The sequence below is a fragment of the Ictalurus punctatus genome, chromosome 14, assembly GCF_001660625.3.
Source record: "Ictalurus punctatus breed USDA103 chromosome 14, Coco_2.0, whole genome shotgun sequence".
Lineage (NCBI taxonomy): Eukaryota > Metazoa > Chordata > Actinopteri > Siluriformes > Ictaluridae > Ictalurus > Ictalurus punctatus.
The window spans coordinates 26,897,662-26,919,437 of record NC_030429.2 but is presented as its reverse complement, the minus strand read 5'-3'; the positions used below and the strand labels follow the sequence as shown (position 1 = coordinate 26,919,437).

Sequence of the window (21,776 nt, the reverse complement as noted above, 5' to 3'; positions counted from 1 at the left end):
TATAGCGCTTTTATCCAAAGCGCCTTACACTGTGTCTCATTCACCCATTCACACACACATTCACACACCAATGGTAGCAGAGCTGCCATGCAAGGCACTGACTTGCCATCGGGAGCAACTTGGGTTTCAGTGTCTTGCCCAAGGACACTTCGATATGTGGAGTCATGTGGGCCGGGAATGAAACAGCCTATGCTACTGTGGCAGGGTAAGTGATTTGGCTCTGCTCGGGGTATGGCTTCGGCAGACCAATAAGGTGAGAGCTACCCGATTATTTAAGGACCCTTATTTGGTAGGGGCATGGGTGTCTTGGTGAATCCGAGTTCTTCGCTCCCCTGGCATTTCTGGTTCCCATTTCTGTTCAGGCATTGCTCACGGTGTAATGAGGTGAACATCTCAAGGCTAATTTGTTTATTTATAGTGTTAGAGCGGCGCTGGTGGCATGTGCATTGTGGCGAGTTGGCGCCGGAGGTCGTGTTCAGTGATCACACCATTTAGTCGGTGGAGAATTATATGTACAGTATGTCACAAAAGTGAGTACACCCCTCACATTTTTGTAAATATTTGATTATAACTTTTCATGTGACAACACTGAAGAAATGACACTTTGCTACAATGTAAAGTAGTGAGTGTACAGCTTGTGTAACAGTGTGAATTTGCTGTCCCCTCAAAATAACTCAACACACAGCCATTAGTGTCTAAACCGCTGGCAAAAAAAGTGAGTACACCCCTAAGTGAAAATATCCAAATTGGGTCCTGTCACGTATCTTGACGTAACGGAGATGAGGCAGGATGCAATTGCAGTATGAACAGTTTTATTTAAGAGAGAGACAGGCAGACAAATCCAAAACGTGATCCACAAACGTAATCCAGTAACATGCAAAGTTCAGGCGATCGGCAAACAGGCATAAAGGGGCGAGGCAGGAATCAAAATCGCGGTCACGGAAATTCAGGGTCGAGAAACAAAACAAGAAACATGAACTGTAGCGTGGGACTGGTAGCGGAGAAACCAGCGTGAACTAAACTAACGAACCTAAACATGAACCATGAAACATGACATGAACTGTGACTATGACTATGACTATGGTTATCTACCGTAAGGACTCTAAACTAAGATACTATAATTCAATATTCCGCGCCCTGTGCTGGGAGGCGCGCGGTATATATACAAACATAATCAGCGTCGTAATGGCTGACGGCTGAGGGCGATTCAGACACACATGAAACAACAACCAATGACAGAACGGGGAGGAGACATGACAGAACCATAACAAATGCACGTGTCGAAATGTCATGATTTTCCACAACGGAAAAGCAGGTTCTCGCGCACCTGCTCGTGCACGCGTGCTCACATGCTCCACAAGGGGAACTCGTGACAGGCCCAATTAGCCATTGTCCCTCCCCGGTGTCATGTGACTTGTTAGTGTTACAAGGTCTCAGGTGTGAATGGGGAGCGGGTGTGTTAAATTTGGTGTCATCGCTCTCACACTCCCTCATACTGGTCACTGGAAGTTCAACATGGCACCTCATGGCAAAGAACTCTCTGAGGATCTGAAAAAAAGAATTGTTGCTCTACATAAAGATGGCCTAGGCTATAAGAACATTACCAAGACCCTGACACTGAGCTGCAATATGCACAATGTGAGATTTTAGAAAAGAAAATCTGGTTTGCATTTAAACATCATCAAAGACCTGCTACATTTACAGTGTCGTACTTCCTGGAATGACGTCATATGAGATGTCAGAGTCACGTGTCTCAGTTGGAGGTCCTGATTGGTCGATCACAGTAGGGACTCCCAATGCTTGAATGTTATGTTGCATTCTGGGTATTGTAGCGTCTGGGTGAAAAACATAATAAAATCATGAATTCTTTTAAACCATGGACAGTAAGTGATGCAGTCCCATGCAACAGAATACTACATACCATACCAAATGATATAATAAATTCTAGTTTTATGACAGACGTCTTCTTTAATATTAACCTTGAGCACTCCGGCACGATAAAATGCACTTTTAACATAACATATATGACATCTTACTTAAGGGAAGATTTAAAAAATGATATTTAGATCAAAATAACAGATTTTATGAAGACAACCTGACAACAAAGTAGACAAACTGTCTGTGTGCGTGACAAATGTAATAGTCATGTTTGTCTCCAATGCGGTTTACCTGCTGCACAATGATCACTATAGCAACGTAGCATTATTCATGGCTTTCACTTTGAATTAACATGCACACCTTTTATCAGTGATACATAGCTCTGGAATTCACAGGACTAAATAAATATACATATTGAAATTAATAACCAGTATTAAAATAATAATCCATATTTCACCTTCCTGGGTGAATATATTCTGTTTCAGAACAGAACAGCACTCTCACTGCGTGAGTCAGGGATTTTAGGATTTACAGTCCAGTACAGTGTTGGTAATGTTTAAGATCAGTGCTAGTCACTAAGAGAGATCATTTTAGCTGTGAATTAGACTGAAATGTCTTTCTGAGTTCCTCATTGCATCATTATAGTTAACGGTGGCTGAAGGAACATCATCCAGCAACAGGAGATTAACGTGGATGAATTGGAAGGGCAGTGACTGGGCCGGGCCATGAGTTACTGGGTATAGCTTAGATGTTACATGTGCTTCTGATACAATTATTAAACTTGAGATGTGAGAAGATATAAAACATCATTGTTTTGGTTAGCATTCCACATGATAGATGATACCCAGATTAACATAAAAATCCCAGAATGGCTGTTAGAAATGGACTGTTAGCAGATCATGTTTCAGGAGTGGGTTATAGACAAGCTGTTTCTAACTCCTCTGATATGGAAACAATCAAGATTGTGTACATATAGGACTTTATGTAGTTTAGATTAGTGTGTGTGTGTGTGTGTGTGTGTGTGTGCTCACTGTACTGATCTCCTGCATCTTCAAGCTGGACTTCATTGAGTTTAACATGAAATTGTCTCATATCCGCTATCACTAATATGATCAGTTAAAACTGATCCACAGCTGAGGAAGGTGGACTCCTCTCACAGATGTGTGTGTGCATTAGTGAGTTAGTGTGTGTGTGTTTTCTCTCATCCACAGTGTGTGTCATTGTGCTGTATCACTTCCTCCCCCTCAGCACCTGCAGTCGCTCCCAGCTGCAGCAGAGCTTCTCTGTGCACTCTCACTGACCGAGGTTTTTGTACGGCGCTCTAACACTGTGTGAACACATAGCTACCACTGATCTTATGTGAACTCTGACAGTAGTAATCTCCTGCATCTTCAGCCTGGACTCCACTGATGGTCAGAGTGAAGTCAGTCTTAGATCCACCGCCGCTGAAACGAGCTGGAGTGCCTGAGAACAGGTGACTCACATAGTGCACTAGGAGTTTAGGAGCTTCTCCAGGTTTCTGAAGGTACCAGGCTAGACAGTCATATGATACACCAGTTGGCCCACAGTCATGCCAAACAGCAGTGCTGAATCTACAGTTGATGGTGACTGTGTTTCCTGGAACAACAGTTTCCACTGAAGGAGTCTGAGTCACAGTCACCTGACCTCTGGATCCTGAAGAGAAACATAGATTGTGTTTATTTGTTGTAAAGTGGTGTAGAATTAGTATGAGATGAAGTGTGTGAGGCTGTGAGTTGATGTTCAACTCTCACCTTGAGTCCAGAGGGCCAGTGTGCAGATGAAGACGCTGATCAAAGTCATGGTTGCTGCGGGTGAAGTTATGGAGCTGCAGCTCTCAGTCATGAAGTGTTAAAGTCACAGGGCTATAAACACTCGCAGAGCACTGAAGCATGGACTGCTGATGCAAAGTGTGTGTGAGAGTGTGTGTGTGTGTGTGTGTGTGTGTGTGTGTGTGTGTGTGTGTGTGTGTGTGTGTGTGTGTGTGTGTACTGCAGTGTGACGGAGGTTTTTGTACGATGGTTTCATTAGAATATATCACTGTGGACGACTTTTGGTGGAGGCTCCAAACTCGTTATGAAAAGTAAGTAAAAGTTTATTCTCTTCATCAGTTACTTTATACACGAACAAACTTCAGATAAACTGTATGATTAAATGAAGTGAAAAGTTTGTCAGTTGAGGATTTTAAATTGTTTCATCATCATAAAGGATCCATAATAAATGTGTATGAACATTCAGTAAACATACAGAAACTAACCCAGGTCAGTGTTTCATACATTGTAAAGTTGTTCTTGTTGCTGATATAAAATCCAGACGAAAGCTGCTGTGTTAAAAACGGAATATTTCTCGATTATAACTCTAATAACATTAATATTTGTTGTGCTGATAGGTTAAAGTGTTTTTTCCCCCAGATTAATTACAGTGGAGGTGTACATCATTAATTTATTTAGTATTTTATTTTAATACAATGACATTGCCTAGAGCTAAAGCTGAACACCAGAATAAAGTTGAATAAAGTTCTAGATCCATGATGTAAAGACTAACTAGGAAATGTTCTCCTTCTACTGGAACGTGTTCGTGCTGCTGCAGAGATTCCAGTTTTGCTTCTGTTTGAGTTCACAGAATTTACACAATATTTCTAAATGTGTGTGTGTTTGTTGTCTCCAGCGGGTCGCACAGCTCCCTCCGTGTCTCTGCTCCCTCCGTCCCCTCTGCAGCTGTCTGAGGGATCGGCCTCGCTGCTCTGCCTGCTGTCTGGCTACTCTCCACAGGGGGCGGTGGTGAGCTGGACAGTGGATGGCTCAGAGGTGAAGGACGGGGTTCTGACCAGCGCAGAAGAACAGAAGAACGGCCGTTACAGCCGCAGCAGCACCCTGACCCTCAGCAAAGCACTCTGGGAAAAGGAGGAGGAGTTTGTCTGTAGGGTCTCCCATGACAACGTTAACCATCCGGTCACGTTCAGAAAGAGTCAGTGTGAAGTCTAACAGCTCCAAGATAGAGTCTAACACTGAGCTGCTTCTGATCCATCTACAATAGAGTTTCAATTCTACACAATGCTGACATTTCTGTCTTTACTCTCTTCACTGTCCTGTTGCTCTTCCTGTAGTTTTTGCTGAAATAAAGCTGAGTTTTGGACCTTGTGTTCTTTTATTAGAGTTAATAGTCATTATCAGTGTGATGAGAGAGTGTGTTTAGCTGTAGATTCAGTGCTGTGTGTTGTGCTTCAGTGAGTTTGACTGAAGGAAGTTGAACATCTGGTGAAGTTTCCGCTCTATTCTGGGAGAAATTAAACTATTCATTCCTGTTAATGCAAATCACTTCTCTCTCTCTCTCTCTCTCTCTCTCTCTCTCTCTCTCTCTCTCTCTCTCTCTTTCTCTCTCTTTGCACTTAGACACTAATACTGTTTGTTGTTGTGCAGCTAAGTGTTTAAAGTACTTTATTACCTTTACTTATTTATTGATTGTTTCAGTCCTCCAAGATGTAAGTTCAAGCCCCTTCACTCTCTGTGTGACATAGTCACAGTTTCATAGTGTGCAATAGTCATAACCCATATCCTGTACCTTATTCTGACTTAAAAAATAACTGACACAGGCAGTCATAAAATTTTACCTGACAATCTCAAATCCCTTGTAAAAACACAGTTACAAATCGGTTTAAGTCAATTATATCCGAATGATATTTTCAATCTGGATTACAGGCTACAGGCTATGTGGTGATTCTTAGCTTTGTGAAATTATATTTAAATAATCCAAACAAGTCCTGGAGCCGGCTGCAGTCACATGGTATTTCTCCCTGAGTTCAGCATTGAATATTTTTAGGTTGTCACACTGCACCCTAGTGGTGAATGTTAAATCTTTAATAATTAGCAGATGACAATAAGTATTTTTTTTCTTTTATCCAACCTATAATAGCTAATATTCTGAGTAAATTTAAGTAGAAATACCTTATATACACTATATGGCCCAAAGTATATGGACACCTGACCATCACACCCATATGTGGTTTCATCCAAACTATTTAACCCAAATTATAGAGAATGACTTTGTTTGCTGTAGCATTACAATTTCCCTTCAGTGAGTTCCACACCCTGTTCATTCTTCATGTCTAGATCCTAATTGTGTCTCATCACTAAATCCTAATCATTCCTTGTCCTTTTATCGGGTTTATTCTGAATACCTTTTTCCTTACTTCCTGTTCATTTCCCAGTCCTAGTTCCAGTGTCACGATTTCCCCTCGAGCTAGTGCTGTTGCATGCAGCGTGCTCGGAAACCCAAAGCGTGAGCTAGCGCAAGCCCTTAGCAAATGCATGCTTTTGGGTCTTCAGTGACATTGACTTTGTTTACTTTCGACACTTGCTTTTGTTATGGTTTATGCCCTGTCTCTGCACCTGTATTGTCATTGGTTGTTTCCCGTATGTGTGTCATCATTGTTCTCAGCTGTCTTATGATTTGGATTTGTCTACTTGTCTCTCTTTATTAAAAGCTCTTATCTGCACTTGCATCCGTCCTAGTCTTCATTACGTGGAATACGTGACAGAATATTTCGCCTTACCATGGATGCAGCAGGAAGACGGAGGAGACATCATGCTAAGGAAACCAAGCAAACTGTCCCAGTTTTGGATTTGATCCAGTTTCCTCAGTGGACTTTCGTAGATCTCCTAGATCCGTATGATGGGTTTTTTGGCTACCCTGAATATTTTCTTCCGTTCACCACCAATTGTGAGCAGGCAAACTGGGTGACCTCCTCCCCAAAGCTCCTGCCTAAGACCCACTGTGTGGTCTCCTCTGCTGAGCTTCAGACAGAGGTTAACGTAGCGACCTCATCTCCAGAGCTCCAGCCAGAGACCCTCGAGGTGGTCTCACCCACAGAGCTCCAGTTGGAGGTCAACATGGTATTGAAATTAATAACCAGTATTAAAATAATAATCCATATTTCACCTTCCTGGGTGAACATATTCTGCTTCAGAACAGAACAGCACTCTCACTGTGTGAGTCAGGGATTTTAGGATTTACAGTCCAGTACAGTGTTGGTAATGTTTAAGATCAGGACTAGTCACTAAGAGAGATCATTTTAGCTGTGAATTAGACTGAAATGTCTTTCTGAGTTTCTCATTGCATCATTATAGTTAACGGTGGCTGAAGGAACATCATCCAACAACAGGAGATTAACGTGGATGAATTGGAAGGGCAGTGACTGGGCCGGGCCATGAGTTACTGGGTATAGCTTAGACGTGAGTTGTGCTTTTGATACTGTTACAGCCCAGTCTATGTTAGACCGCACAGCCAAACCAGCTTGGGATTCAATTGGATTGACTTTTATATATGAGGGAATCCTGGAATAACAACACAAACAAGGTTGTGTGAAAAAGGTTGTGGTATATTGTAACAGACAATTATATACATATAACTGTACAAATTAACCAAACCAAGTGTAACTCTCAGGGTGGGCCAAGGCCAAAATAATAAACAAAAGAATTCTATTGTTTAGGTAGCTAGCTTACCTAAAAGGAAAAGAAAGAAAATACAAGGATACTTCCCTAACTACCTAAGTTAAGAAACAGAGACAAAAGGAACCCTCTCCCAAAAGAAATGTGAGCCACACCCCTACTGCCAGTGGACCAAGTGAACATATATACAAAAGTGAAGAGAATGCACAATAACAGATACAGGGACAACCAAACTCAAAAACTCAAAGTCCAAAAACCAGGCAAAAGTCAAAAATCAGAACAGCAGTTAGAAAATAGCAAACACAATCTCTAACCACCACGTAACCACCACGTAACCACCACGTAACCACCACGTAACCACCACGTAACCACCACGTAACCACCACGTAACCACCACGTAACCACCACGTAACCACCTCCAACATCCCACACCATTCTCACTCCTCTTCCTCTTTAAATATGGCCGCCATTTAGTGATGTCATCCTGGGAGGGGGGAGCAAGGCAGGCTAGGGCAGGCTGGAAACTCTGGGAGGGAGTTCGGACCTGCACACAAAATATGTCACAGCACACAAAAACTTCTCATCCCAAGATAGCGGGTTGTTACAATACAATTATTAAACTTGAGATGTGAGAAGATATAAAACATCATTGTTTTGGTTAGCATTCCACATGATAGATGATACCCAGATTAACATAAAAATCCCAGAATGGCTGTTAGAAATGGACTGTTAGCAGATCATGTTTCAGGAGTGGGTTATAGACAAGCTGTTTCTAACTCCTCTGATATGGAAACAGTCAAGATTGTGTACATATAGGACTTTATATGGTTTAGATTAGTGTGTGTGTGAGTGCATTAGTGAGTTTGTGTGGTGTGTTTTCTCTCGTCCACAGTGTGTGTAAAACTTCCTCCCCCTCAGCACCTGCAGTCGCTCCCAGCTGCAGCAGTGCTTCTCTGTGCACTCTCACTGATCGAGGTTTTTGTACGGCGCTCTAACGCTGTGTTACTCCCAGCTACCACTGATCCAGTGCTCCCCCGTACAGTAGTAATCACCTGCATCTTCAGTTTGGACTTCACTGATGGTCAGAGTGAAGTCAGTGTCAGTTCCACTGCCGTTAAAACGAGTTGGAATATCTGAGTGTAATTTTGTGGCCTCATATATCAGGAGTTTAGGAGCTTCTCCAGGTTTCTGCAGGTACCAGAATAGACTGCTACCACTATCCACTTTCAGACTGGTTCTACAGTTGATGGTGACTGTGTTTCCTGGAAACAGTTTGCACTGAGGGAGTCTGAGTCACAGTCCCCTGACCTCTGGATCCTGAAGAGAAACATAGATTGTGTTTATTTGCTGTAAAGTGGTGTAGAATTAGTATGAGATGAAGTGTGTGAGGCTGTGAGTTGATGTTAAACTCTCACCTTGAGTCCAGAGGGCCAGTGTGCAGATGAAGACGCAGATCAAAGTCATGGTTGCTGCGGGTGAAGTTGCTGAGCAGCAGCACAAAGTCACAGGGCTATAAACACTTGCAGTGCACTGAAGCATGGACTGCCAATGCAAAGTGGAACCTTGTGTGTGTGTGTGTGTGTGTGTGTGTGTGTGTGTGTGTGTGTGTGTGTGTGTGTGTGTGCACCGCAGTGTGATGGAGGTTTTTGTACGATGGTTTCATTAGAATGTATCACTGTGGTACACTTTTGGTGGAGGCACAAAACTTGTTATTAAAAGTAAGTGTGTTTTCTGTTTATTTTTAATACAAAATCCATTAAGTTCATTACTAATTACATAAAAAAAAATACTTAAACCAAACAAATTATTTATGTTTATAAATTATGCATAATTTATTTTTATTGTGGGCTGATATGATCTGATATGGAATACATTTTATTACCAGAATGGATCAAATATAAATGTACTTATTAATTCAATAAATGTATAATTATTAATGCTATAATGTTAAATACAGAATGAAATAATTATACACTTACATCTGACATTCAATTAATATGCAAGGTCTCTATGTAAAGCATTGAAGAGTTTACATAAGGTATCTTTAATGCAATTCAGTGTTTTTCAGATCCGCATCTAGACAAAACTGCATGTTTGTGTTAAACAGTAATTATTTCTGGGTTTATACTTGCTGAAAAATTGACGTATAAAGTAATTACAATTATTGTAAAAATGTATTTTTCCCAGATAAACTACAGTGAGGTATGTGCTTGTAGTGCTTTATTATTGGTCGGTGAAACAATTCCAGTGTTCAATTTTGAGGAAAGTTTTTAGATGTTTCAGTTGTTTGATGAACACTAAATCAGAAAGAAGGTGGATCATGTTAAATAATATCACCGTGATACAGCAGATGGTTTAACACCATGTGTCTTTATTCATATTCTATATTTTATCTTCATGAATATAAAATCAAATATATTGATGTTTCTCCACTGCATAATTTGAAGGTGTATGATTTGTTGTCTATGATGATAAAATGATGATTTGTACTAAAACCGACATGTTAAGTTATAACGCATTGCGTGAAACTCAGAGCATGAAGTCAAATTTCCACAAAGTTACAGAAATGTTCTCTAATAATTTGAATTGACCAGTTAATTGACTAGAAAACCAGTTCTCCATTTGTGTTTGAACAACATTTATATGATATGTGTGTGTGTGTGGGGGGGGGGGGGGGGGGGGGGGGGGGGTTTCGGGGGTATATCTTCTCCAGCCGGTCCCACGGTGAAGCCCTCCGTGTCTCTGCTCCCTCCGTCTCCTCTGCAGCTGTCTGAGGGATCGGCCTCGCTGCTCTGCCTGCTGTCTGGCTACTCTCCACAGGGGGCGCTGGTGAGCTGGACAGTGGACGGCTCAGAGGTGAAGGACAGGGTTCTGACCAGCGCAGAAGAACAGAAGAACGGCCGTTACAGCCGCAGCAGCACCCTGACCCTCAGCAAAGACCTCTGGGAAAATGGGGAGCAGTTTGTCTGTACGGTCTCCCATGACTGCGGCTATCATCCGGTCACGTTCAGAAAGAGTCAGTGTGAAGTCTAACAGCTCCAAGATAGAATTCAACACTGAGCTGCTTCTGATCCATCTACAAGAGTTTCAATTCTACACAACGCTGACATTTCTGTCTTTACTCTCTTCACTGTCCTGTTGCTCTTCCTGTAGTTTTTGCTGAAATAAAGCTGAGTTTTGGACCTTGTGTTCTTTTATTAGAGTTAATAGTGATGATCAGTGTGATGAGAGAGTGTGTTTAGCTGTAGATTCAGTGCTGTGTGTTGTGCTTCAGTGAGTTTGACTGAAGGAAGTTGAACATCTGGTAAAAGTGCTGCTCTATTCTGGGAGAAAAAAACACGTTCAAAAAAATAGTATAAGTAGGCGAGAGTTTGGTTTGGTTAGATTAGTTTTGTTTCTGTCTTACCTCCATGATCCATGATCCGGCCCGTATCAGCATCAATGCAATACTGTACATGTCCTTGTTTAAGTAATTATTATTAGGACTAACGTAGAGTGCAATTCATGTTCTGTAAATAATAGCGATCGCAGCATAACATCAAATCATTTAAACCCCACTAGAAAATAAATAAAACTGCTACAGATTTGTAACATCAATTCACGTTTGCTGTATAGAACTGTATAAAATATATATCATACCTAGCAATGTCATTTCAACTAGCCTACAACTAGCTAGTTAGCTAGCTCAACACAATATGCTAACTTTACTTTAAATACAGAATATGTAGCCATCCAACCTAACATATTAATAAGTTTATTCGGTTTATATGAGTAATAATTATGAGACATACTGAGAAAACGTGTAAGCTAACGAACTCGAGTCAGTCCCCTCAGTGGTTACCATGGTGACGCTCTGGTCAGAGCTAGCTATGACCAGTTTCTAGCTAGCGTTGCGCCATTAGCTACCTTAAACGAATATAACATTGCTTGCAATATACTGCATTAATCCACACATTAATCATAATAACACTCAAACATTGTGGGGGGGGGGGGGGGGGGGCAAAATAAAACATTTTAGCCAATAAATCTTTAATAACAAGTGTGGCGTGAGAAGGTTAAGATTTAAACAGCCTGTGATAGGATGAAGTGAGAAGAAGAAAGTTTTCCACAGAAGAGTAGTCTTTGTACCTCCCTCTAGCGGCACGAACTGTTACTACAGTGATCGCTGACCACAATAAAACAACATAATTTGGCTTTTTTTTATTTATTTGTCTTGGAGTAGGACTAAAGAGTAAAGATGCAAAAAATACTAGGTTTAATATGCCTTTTGTGTTATTTATTGGCAGATTGGGTTTGTCTTTGCTAATAATAAAGTATTTTAATTCATACTTGTATTAATGATCTTTTAAAAGCATAAAAGCATCAGTTATTTAAGGAATAAAACAGTCCATGTGAATAACTGCTAACTTCCTATAACAGCATGCCTTGAATTGTTTTATTCCTTTTATACCATAGAAAGCTGACAATTTTGCTTATTTATTAAATGACACCATTTTTTAGTCATTTCCATTTATATTTAACTTGTGGAACATTTGCAAAATGTTAGTTCCTGTTCTCACTTACATTAGTGCAGGTATACGTCGTCCTTCCCTCACCAGAGTTTCCATTCCTCCATGTTAATAATAATAATAAAAAGTTTATCATGTTACCGAGTACCAACCACAAACTATAAACTTCAGTCCTAAAGTTGTTGGAAAGGTTACAGTTTCACCCTTGACTGTTACAAAGTGCTGACACTGGAGACTCCTTCCATAAATGTTAATGTCTCTTTACAGAAAACAAACAGCTTTTTTTATTTAAAAATAAATAAATAAATCCATTTATGTGGAGCATCTGCCTTCCAAGTCCCTGTGAACGAGCTGTTACTATAGAAACATTAGAACAAATACATTAATATAAACTTCAAGGAAATCAGTCATTGCCTTCTGACCAATTAGAAAACAGAATTCAACAGTGCTGTGGTATTAATACAAATAAAACCCTTGGATAAAAATGTTGATGTTTATTCTGTGTGCAATCAAGCATTCATGTGTACAGAGAAACTCGTTATGCTCAGTGACAGGTGATCCGGCAACAAGTCATTAATAAATAACGTCATGTTATCATAGTCTCATTTTTTGTCAAATACTCTTGCCCTCGTTTTCTCCTGTCCTCGCACCTTTAGACACCGACAGGTTGCAGTGCACTGGATACGACTGTAAAATCTCAAAACGGTGCTAAAGTGTAACATGACGAACAAGGTGAAATTTCAGAACTATATCTGGATTGGGAAGGTAAAGTAGAAAACTGCTGACTGAACCTGTGACATCAGGTCAGATCTGGTGTCTTCGCATACGTCTTTATTTACACTTTGTATCATACAGATGCTGGACCTTCAACATGAGAACGTGTGTATAATTAAGTAATAGTTCATGTGCTGAGGTTCGGAGACACATTTTACATCAACTAAACACAGACTCTAACACACAGACAGGGTCTTGACCCTCATATGAAGATATTAAAAGTTAACACACTTAATTCTTTTACACCGATGCGTGGTTCCGATTTTCTTCAGGTCGTAGGTCTTCATGAAAAATCTCAAATCCTGTCCAGCGCTGCAAAACATAAAAAGTCAACACTTTAAAAGTACCGTGAAAATAATTCTCAGAGTTGCACTGTGAAGAACCCATCAGTTAAACAGTTATATAGTGATACTCCTCAGCATACAGTACAGTATGTCGTTCCTCTTGGTTTCCTCATCTAAGTCACATCCCAAACTGGCCATCTTTACTCACTTTGCAACACTACAACTCTATTCTGTGTTTTCCTGCTAACATTATGACATTTGTGAGCTACTAAAATCATTGGTGTCTAAGCAGCTGCTTTCACAAAACGAGACTGTCAACGATGCAAACTCTTAAAGATGTCTCGAGGTTTCAAGGGTTCAAGAGTTGCCCAGTTGGGATCGGTGACTCCTGGACTCACAATCCTGAAATCTGCTTATTACAGGCTAGAGGTGAAAATTGTTAAAATCCAGTCATAAGAAGTAGTAAAGAGCGTGTGTTGTGTTAGGTATCCCAAAGGCATTTAACAAAGCTTATACAGACGTGCCAAAAGGAATAACGCATGGTCTCACCAAGGGTGGGGGTCGTCTTACTGTGGCAAAAGTTGTCGGTGACAGCCCTAATAAATATAATTAACTGATGTTAAATATACACAATATACACTTGCCTAATGTTCACTAAGTCAGCAATACATTGATAGATTTTATCACATTATGAAAACTTTCTGTGATGTGCAGATGAGCACTGACTGAAACATTACTAATGTGTGACCGGGGGGGAGGGGAAGGGGCGGGGCTTACACTGTCACTATCGGAGTGTTCAAAACACCTTCCTGATTCATATGTTGATCATCTGCTCTTTTATTGGCAAAAAAAAAAGAAGACAGTTCTTTCGGCGTGTTTTTTGAGCAATGACTCGTACTAGCATACACTGCTGTTAAAATGCGGAGTCGCTATTTGAAATGGGTAAAAGGACGGCAGGTCTGCTTACGTAGACACAGTAATATTTTCAAACGGCTTACTTAAAAACCCTAACATGGAGTTCATTATTGAGCTTTAATGAATCTCAAAACTTGAGCAATTATTCTACATTTTGACATTTTACAACAGTAATTTATGTAGATTTTCTACTTTACTGTTACTGGGCAACTGAAAAAAGAACGTTTTCCTGCCTTCGCTGTGGACACGCCCATATCGAGCTTATTTTGTCAGGCGAATCAATTTGATTTAATCGTTTACAGTGGGAACACATTTACGTACATTAACCAGATGGCCTAATACCTGATCATTTTCATGCTATGTTAACTCACTCATGGTGAGAAAGCACAGAAATGACACTCCACATGATGGAAAGAAAAAAAATAACACGAGAAAAAAAAAAACCTAGGTAGCCAACATTTTAAAAAGTAATTCATGTGAAATGTGAAAAACAAAACGGCAGCAAATCAGGAAACATCTCAGAATAATGGATACTTTTTTCCTGAACATTGTTCACACTTTTTCAGGTCTGGCAATACTTCAATCTAAATTCCCGAGCTTTTTCAGATTTGCTTAAGAACCCTGATGACGCATGTTGCACTCGGTGTGAATTGAAAAGCCTAAACTGCAGAATAAATTAAGTTTATGTCTCCAGTTATAAAATAAAGTTTTGGTTATCTGGTACTGGACCTCAATGGAAGTGATTGATAAAGATGCAAAATAAAGAAACATTTATCTATAATTCAAGGTTGTGGTACTGACATCTGTGAGCTACATCACTGAACCAGCGTTTAATTATAATACTGATACCAAGTGCGAGTAATCACCATGCAGTACCACAGAATCTATGGGTTCCTTAAGGAACTGTATCTTCTCCAGTCAAGATAAAAATCAACCAAACAATGATGCAGATTTGAAGATGAGCAGCTGATGTTGTCTTGCTGTGGTGGATCAAGGCATGAAGATGTTTCTTCACATCTACAGGATTATAAAACTTGATTGATATGATCTGCTTATCAAGTGTAGCTGCCTCCATCTTCCTCCTTCAGAACGTGCTCCAACGGCGCTCCCTCATGCTCCATCTTTACCTGTCCCTCACCTGGGTAACCCTCATACTCCATCTCTGCCTCGTCCTGCCCCGACTCTGCCTCGTTGGTGTCGGTGCAGGCCGGTCTGTTGGCGAGGTGCTGGCAGCGCACCTGGTGTTTGAGGAAACTGTCCCTCCAGATGATCTTCTTGCCACAGACGTTGCACTCATAAGGCCGCAGGGCGCCGTGCGTCTTCACGTGCTTGGTCAGGTGGTGCTTCATCTTGAAACTCTTGGCACAGACGGGACAGATGAAGGGCCGCAAGTTCAGGTGCTGCATCTTGACGTGACGGTCTCGCATGCTCTTCAGCGTGAAGGCTTTACCGCAGTGGCAGAAGTGCACTTTGCCTGCGTAGGGTGTGAGGGACGGCGGAGACGAGGAGGAGGGCACAGGAGAGGAGGAAGGAGGGACGGAGAGGGATGAGAGAGCACCTGACGGCCAGTGAAGCTCTGAAGGCCCTAACACAAAGTCCACTCCACCCCCAGCATTGCCGGGTGACACAGGAAGCAAAGGCCTCTGGGAAACCTGTCCTGTGCCATCCTCAATCTCATCGTACGTCTCTCCCTCGAATCCTCCCTCTGCGAAACGTCCGAAGTCCACTTCTTCTACGTCCTTCTCGGCATCCTCGATTAACTTCCCGCCTGGCTGAGCGCACGGACCCGCCGACCAATCAGCTGCCGGCTGCCACTGAGCGCGAGCAGAAAGAGGACAGTGATCAGCGACGAGCACTTCCTGTGCATCCTGAGCTGCTGGCAGAAACCCTTCCTCCTGATCTTTGTCCCTCTCTGCACCCTCTCCCTCTCCCCCATTCTCCCCCTCCTTTTTAAGAGTTGCCCCTGAGCCACAGCCTCCTGAAGGAGAAGAGCAGAAGAGACGGTAAAAACACATACACAACAACGAACACACACACTCTCGCGGTGCAGAAAATGTCTGATCCGCTTTGAGGGAGAAAAAAAGCACAAAGACAGAGAGTGAGAGAGAGAGAGAGCGCGAGCTCCCCCTGGTGGACAGGAGTTAAAGTTAAACAGCAGTGATGCAGACGCTCCACTCACCGGCCCGTCGCTCCTCCTCCTCTGACTCCTCCCCTACACCTTCATCTGCCTCCATCCACCTCTCCCCTCGCCTCCTCTCCTCCTCGTCTACCTCCCTGTTCTCCCGGAGGCGAGAGCGCATCCAGTTGCGTCTCTCATTCGTAGCCTCTGGGCTACATGCCCGCTCTACTTCTCCAGCCGGGGGAGAATCGGCTCTGTGCTGGGGAGGCAGAAACAGCCTGGATTTTCCCCATTTACCCTGCTGGGGCACCTGCTGCGGCCTCCTCCAGGTGGCCAGAGGCGGAAGAGCAGCGCATTCTCCTCCGAGGGGCTTCTTCTGCTCCTCGGATTCAGTCAGGCAGTCTGAGCTGCTGGGACTTTGGTGCCTGGAGTTGCCAGGCTCTACGCCTGGGCTGGCCTGGGTCAAAGGTCGTGACCTCTTGAGGATATCCGTGCACTTGTCCACAATGTGCCACATCTGCAGAAAGCTGGCCACTGTGACGTAGTTGACGATGTCATCACGCACGATGCTCAGCTGGCCCGTGTAGGCCGAGTTGAGGACGCTCTCGAAGGCCAGAGGGTCCATGACGGACGGCAGAGACACCGTGCTCACGTTCTTCAGCAGCACCTGAGGGAACACGCAGAGAACGTTCCGGATTCACACACACACACACACTTCAGCTGATTGAAAGGCGTCTGGTTTCTCTGGAAACATAAGTATAAATTTTCACCCCCGCACAGACTTTACAACCAGGAAATAAACCTGAATTAATTGGGCTTTTGTGTCACGCGTCTACACAAATGGTCCACGACATCGAAGGGGACAAACATCAACGTCGTTTGTAAAGATGATTTACAAAAACTTGACGGCAGAAGTATTCACTCCCACGTCACGTGTTTATTCAAGCTGAGGATGGAATGTGAATTAAACCATGTTGTAGTTTTGTAAAAATGAAAACATGTACAGGATCGTTCGAGCTTTCATCCCAAGCACAGTCGTCGAGTTGTTTACATCGCCGTGGAGACACCACTGTCGATCATTTATGCAAACGGCCACACCCAAAAGAAAAGGAGTTTAAAAAAATATTAAACTAAAACTCATTTGTAGTGGAGGATATAAATCTCTTTAAACTACGTGGTAAAAGTGAAGTGACATTTATTGTTACAGTGATCAAATCCTTCTGTCAGTTTCCAAGCTCCACAGTTAACATTTGAATCATTTTCAAAACACAACGCTAGGGCTGGGCGATATATCGATATAATAGCGATATTGTGATAAATGATTACGTGATACATTTTTCTGAGATATCGTTGGTATGGTGATTTTTCTTCAAACCTTTTTAATCATTACAAATTAAATGGTACTGAATGGATGCTGTTGATTTGACAGTTTTTTAAAAAAAAATTCATCTTCTTTATCTTTGTAGGGATTAAAGTATCGTCAAACTCGGTTTAAAAATTAGATACCAAATGACTGTTTGATATCTAAACGATGCATCGTGATACACATTGTGTATCGTAAAAATGTCCTCAAGTATTGTGATCTGATATTTTTGTCGTATCGCCCGGTCCAGATTAAAGCCTAGTGAGCAGGATGAGATTAAACTTAATCCTGGTCCTGGAAGGATGTTGTTGTTTTTTAAATTTGTTTTACATACCTGGTCGTGAAAGTAGGGCGAGGAAGCCGCCAGTACGCAGCGATGTGCCCTGAACACCTGTCCCTGAACCTGGATGGACAGATCACACAGTCGTCCTTCCTCTCGCTGACGGTTCAGGTTGTCCAGCACCTGTGCTCGCACGTTGGGGAAACACACCTGGACGACCGGCGCACTACTGCTCAGTGTCTTATCCATGACTCCTGCAGGAGGGGAAACACACACACACATTTTACAGTGTGCATTAATGAGCTCTTCAGGAAAACAGTGACGTGAAGAATATCTGCAGCAGGGTTTCCTGTGTGACATCCAGCTACCTAATTTGCATATTAACGTTGAATATGTATGAACTGAAATGCATATTTAAATGATCTCTGTCTCTGCAGCTAGACAGCAAAACGATATCAGAGTCTTGTCTACCTTCAGTGCCCAGCTATCGCGAACCAAACCTGGGCTGAATCCCAATTGGCTCCTTATTGTATAGATAAGTGCACTACAGTGCGAGTCGTTATTTCACCCCCTACCTAGTGCGCTTGTGTAGGGAGGAAAGAGCCATCTGACACTCAGCTCACTGAAGTGAGAAGAAAAAAACAACTCACCCACAAAATGTACGAATAAGAGCGCCTGCTTGTGGGATTGAAGTGTTAAATATCCACCTCGATAATTAATTTAGTTAATGCTAAGATACTAGGCAGATTTGCCAGCTAGATAATTGCTATTCTTGCTACTGTATAGTTAAAGCGATGTCTGTCGTCTCCATTTTTTGTACGTCGTCCTCTTCCTCTTCCTCTTTTTCTTCTTCTTCGATTGCTGTTGTTGTTCCGTGGTTTCCTTCTTCTGTGTGTTTTGACGCCGTGCGGTTCCGTTTAACGTGCAATACCGCCATCTACCGACCTGGAGTATAAAGTGTAATTTTATTTCTTCAAAATGATTGCAAAAAATATATATAACTTTTAGTACGCATCCATCTTCTACCGCTTAATCTTTTTCAGGGTCACCGGGAAACCTGGAGACTATCCCAGGAAGCATCAGGCACAAGGCAGGGTACAGGGTGCCAATCCATCACAGGGCACACTCACACACCCATTCATACACTACGGACACTTTAGACACTAGCCAATCAGCCTACCATGCATGTCTTTGGAGGAAACCGGAGTAAACCCACGCAGCCCGGCGAGAACATGCAAGCTCCACACACACCGTGTGTTTAACACTTTAATCCCACAAGCAGCCCCGGTGGGACTCGAACCCCGTACCCTGGTGGTGTGAGGCAAGCATGCCAACCTACGCATATGCATACATGTTCAGCAAAATTATATCAGTGTACACAATGCTGTTTTGTATTACAATAAATAAATAAATAAATAAAACAACGGATAATTTCTTTTTAAATTGGCAAATTATTTGCAGATATTCGCATTTATCGTATATTTGCAATTTGCAGTTGTTATTGTCAGTGATTCTTTGTTATGGGATAATACACCCAAATGTTTTCAAATACTTTTAATATTTAAAATATTAGTATGTTAATAAATTACACTAAATAACATCACCTAAATGTAGTTTTATGTAGTTTTATGGATAAAATATCACTTAAACACAAAACTGCTTGGTTTAGAAAACAGACCTACACTATGCAAAACCCATTGGCATGTCTAAGAAGTATGATTTGGTGAAGAACCACATATGGGTGTGATGATCAGCGGTGCACATACGTTTGTCCCGTTATATTGTATGATCTGTAAACAGATATGATATGATGTTCATTCATTCATTTATCTTCAGTAAGCGCTATATCCTGATCAGGATCACAGTGGATCTGGAGCACATCACAGTTTTTCGGAGTTTCACTGCATCAAGGGGTGAATACTTTTGCACTTTCAACTTTTATACTTTTTATTTGTTAAAAGTTTTTAATCCCATTTTTTAAAATACTTATGCCAGACACTAACTGTTAAACCAGAACAAATGCTCTGTTCAGAAATGTTTAGCGATCCATAACTAATGACAGACAGTTGAAGAGTCTCCAGACATGATTAGAACAAGAGCTGCTGTTAATGCAGCGTAAAGGAATATTTTTCTAATCCAAGCCGAGCCAGACCGAGTCTCTTCCTGCAGTCTGACCCGCCTGCCAGGCGCGGAGGTGGATCAGTCTTCCTGCAGCTACTGCAGCCAAGACCAACAGAGCTACAGCAACACCAGCCATCATCAGCAGTGTCTCACACACACTCACTCCACCTACAGAAAGGAAGAAGACCGAGAAAGATACAATGATGTGTGATCTTAGTCAAGATACACTATTTACACCATATGTTGAACTATTGTTCAATGAGCATGTTACAGTAAAATACCAGAAAACACGAGGCACAGTGGGATATTTTAGCTTTTCTTTGTCGACATCTGTAAGTTAGTGGATTGTTCTTTTGCCCTTTATTTTAGCATAAATATTGTGCCTTTAACTATTCTGCTTTTAACTTCCCTGATACATTGGACTATTGTGAATTCAGCTGTGAAACTCTTGTTTGGGCGTGGCCAGAGGTGTTGTACAAATTGGAACACAGCCTAATACGCAAACAAACAATTAAATTTTATCAGAATCACTAAGGATGCCACAAATATTGCAATATCGACATATTTAATGTGTTTCAGGGTGAACTGTTCCTTTCACATCATGGGTGAAGCTGACACACTACCAAAGCCTTCAAATTATATTATATGAAAAAAAATTTAAACAATTATTTTTATTAACTTAAATATCCTAAGTAAGATTATATCTTACAAAAGTGAAAAATTTTACACCAAAGTCTTGAAGCTGAAAGTTTGTATCTGCTTTGATTTTAATAAGAGTCAGAATTTTATCTTAAGATTACAAAATTGTCACACAGACCCTTGTAATTCAGTTTGTATTCAGTTAAAGTGAATCTCCCACACATACTTTTCGCTATCACATTGAGCTCCACTGTGCTCCTCATGCAGTGATATCGACCAGCGTCCGAATGCGAGACTCTCGATATGATCAGGATTAGACTTGTTGCTATGTTGTAACGTCTTTGTGGGTCTCTGATGTGTTTGATCACTTTTCCACCTTATATGGTGAGAATATCCACCCTGTTTCCGTCGACGTCTCTGCTCCAGGTCACGTTACCTTTGGTCTGTTCGCCACACTTTAGGACAGCAATGTTTTGCTCTGTAACCTCCACATGGTATGTCTCTGTCAGGAAGAAAACAAGAGAGCAGCTCTGAAATCACAGGTTTATATTAATGCGCTCATTCGTTATCGTTCTAATATGCTATCGTTTCTATAGTAACCGCTCATTCACGGGGACACGTACGGCGGCCGCTTCACATAAACAGATGTAAAAACATCTGTAACTGTTGGCATGGCGGAGTTTTCCGTAAGAAGACGTTTTTTTTTATGTTTCTGGAAGGAGTCTCCAGTGTCGACAGTTTGTAACCAGGCAAAACAAAATCCGTCGGTATCTTGTTATTGCGATTTAAGATTAATAACAAAAACGTTTTGTTATTGAAAGGAAATTCTCTTATGTCATGTATTTTCTTATATTATGAACTGCTGTCAAATACCTATGATGAATGTATTCACTTAATTACCTCTTCTGATAAGCTGATCAACTGCCATCCTTTATTATAGCTGACACATGTATTTTGTATACCTTGAAAAGACTTATTCTTGTGACTTATTTTTATGTGCCGTGTGCTTTGTTTGAATCGGTCTAGCACCTGCACAAATAGAAACCCACCCACGCAATGCTGTTAGCTATGTGTATAAACACTCCTGTTCTAGATGAAATAGACTGGAAGTCTCTGTGAACAGCACGCGTCAGTGTGTGTTCATTTAGACTCTCCAGGTGCCTGAACACTCTGCGGTCAATCACACTTTCTAGCTCATAGCAGCACAGAGCTAAGAGTTAAGAGAAGTAAAAAGGCTGAAAAGGCTGACGGAGGACTGAAGGACATGATCTGAGATTCTTTTGATCTCTAACAGTTATTATGATCAAATTTAAATAATATAAAATTATTAAGAATAAATGGAATAATATCACACTACTCTGAGAAATACTTTCATTGCATTATTATGTGAAAATAATGTTATTACGAGAAAATAGATTATTATAAGGAAA

General features: G+C 41.5%; 1 protein-coding gene, 1 long non-coding RNA gene and 3 gene segments (V, D, J or C); 2 read left to right on the top strand and 3 right to left on the bottom strand.

Annotated features, from left to right (window-relative positions):
- The first annotated feature begins 27 nt into the window (after window positions 1-27).
- Window positions 28-10,525, top strand: LOC108274893 (Ig kappa chain C region, B allele-like). The segment is given in 2 exon segments: window positions 28-205; window positions 10,057-10,525. Coding segments are annotated over 2 exon segments (438 nt in total).
- On the bottom strand, window positions 2,139-3,736 carry LOC108274873 (immunoglobulin kappa variable 6-21-like). The segment is given in 2 exon segments: window positions 2,139-3,552; window positions 3,651-3,736. Coding segments are annotated over 2 exon segments (402 nt in total).
- Window positions 3,425-5,031, top strand: LOC128634930 (Ig kappa chain C region, B allele-like). The segment is given in 2 exon segments: window positions 3,425-3,979; window positions 4,564-5,031. Coding segments are annotated over 2 exon segments (324 nt in total).
- Window positions 10,063-11,339, bottom strand: LOC128634931 (uncharacterized). Its single transcript, XR_008397864.1, has 2 exons — window positions 10,750-11,339; window positions 10,063-10,666 (listed from the first exon to the last, which is right to left on the bottom strand). It is a non-coding gene; the product is annotated as an uncharacterized LOC128634931 (long non-coding RNA).
- A 991-nt stretch (window positions 11,340-12,330) lies between these two features.
- On the bottom strand, window positions 12,331-19,074 carry zbtb22a (zinc finger and BTB domain containing 22a). The gene is made up of 4 exons (XM_017485195.3): window positions 18,237-19,074; window positions 17,641-17,840; window positions 16,004-16,610; window positions 12,331-15,802 (listed from the first exon to the last, which is right to left on the bottom strand). The coding sequence occupies exons 2-4, from the start codon at window positions 17,833-17,835 to the stop codon at window positions 14,880-14,882; spliced, it is 1,725 nt and encodes a 574-aa protein (XP_017340684.1). The 5' UTR covers window positions 17,836-17,840; window positions 18,237-19,074; the 3' UTR covers window positions 12,331-14,879.
- Window positions 19,075-21,776: the final 2,702 nt, after the last annotated feature.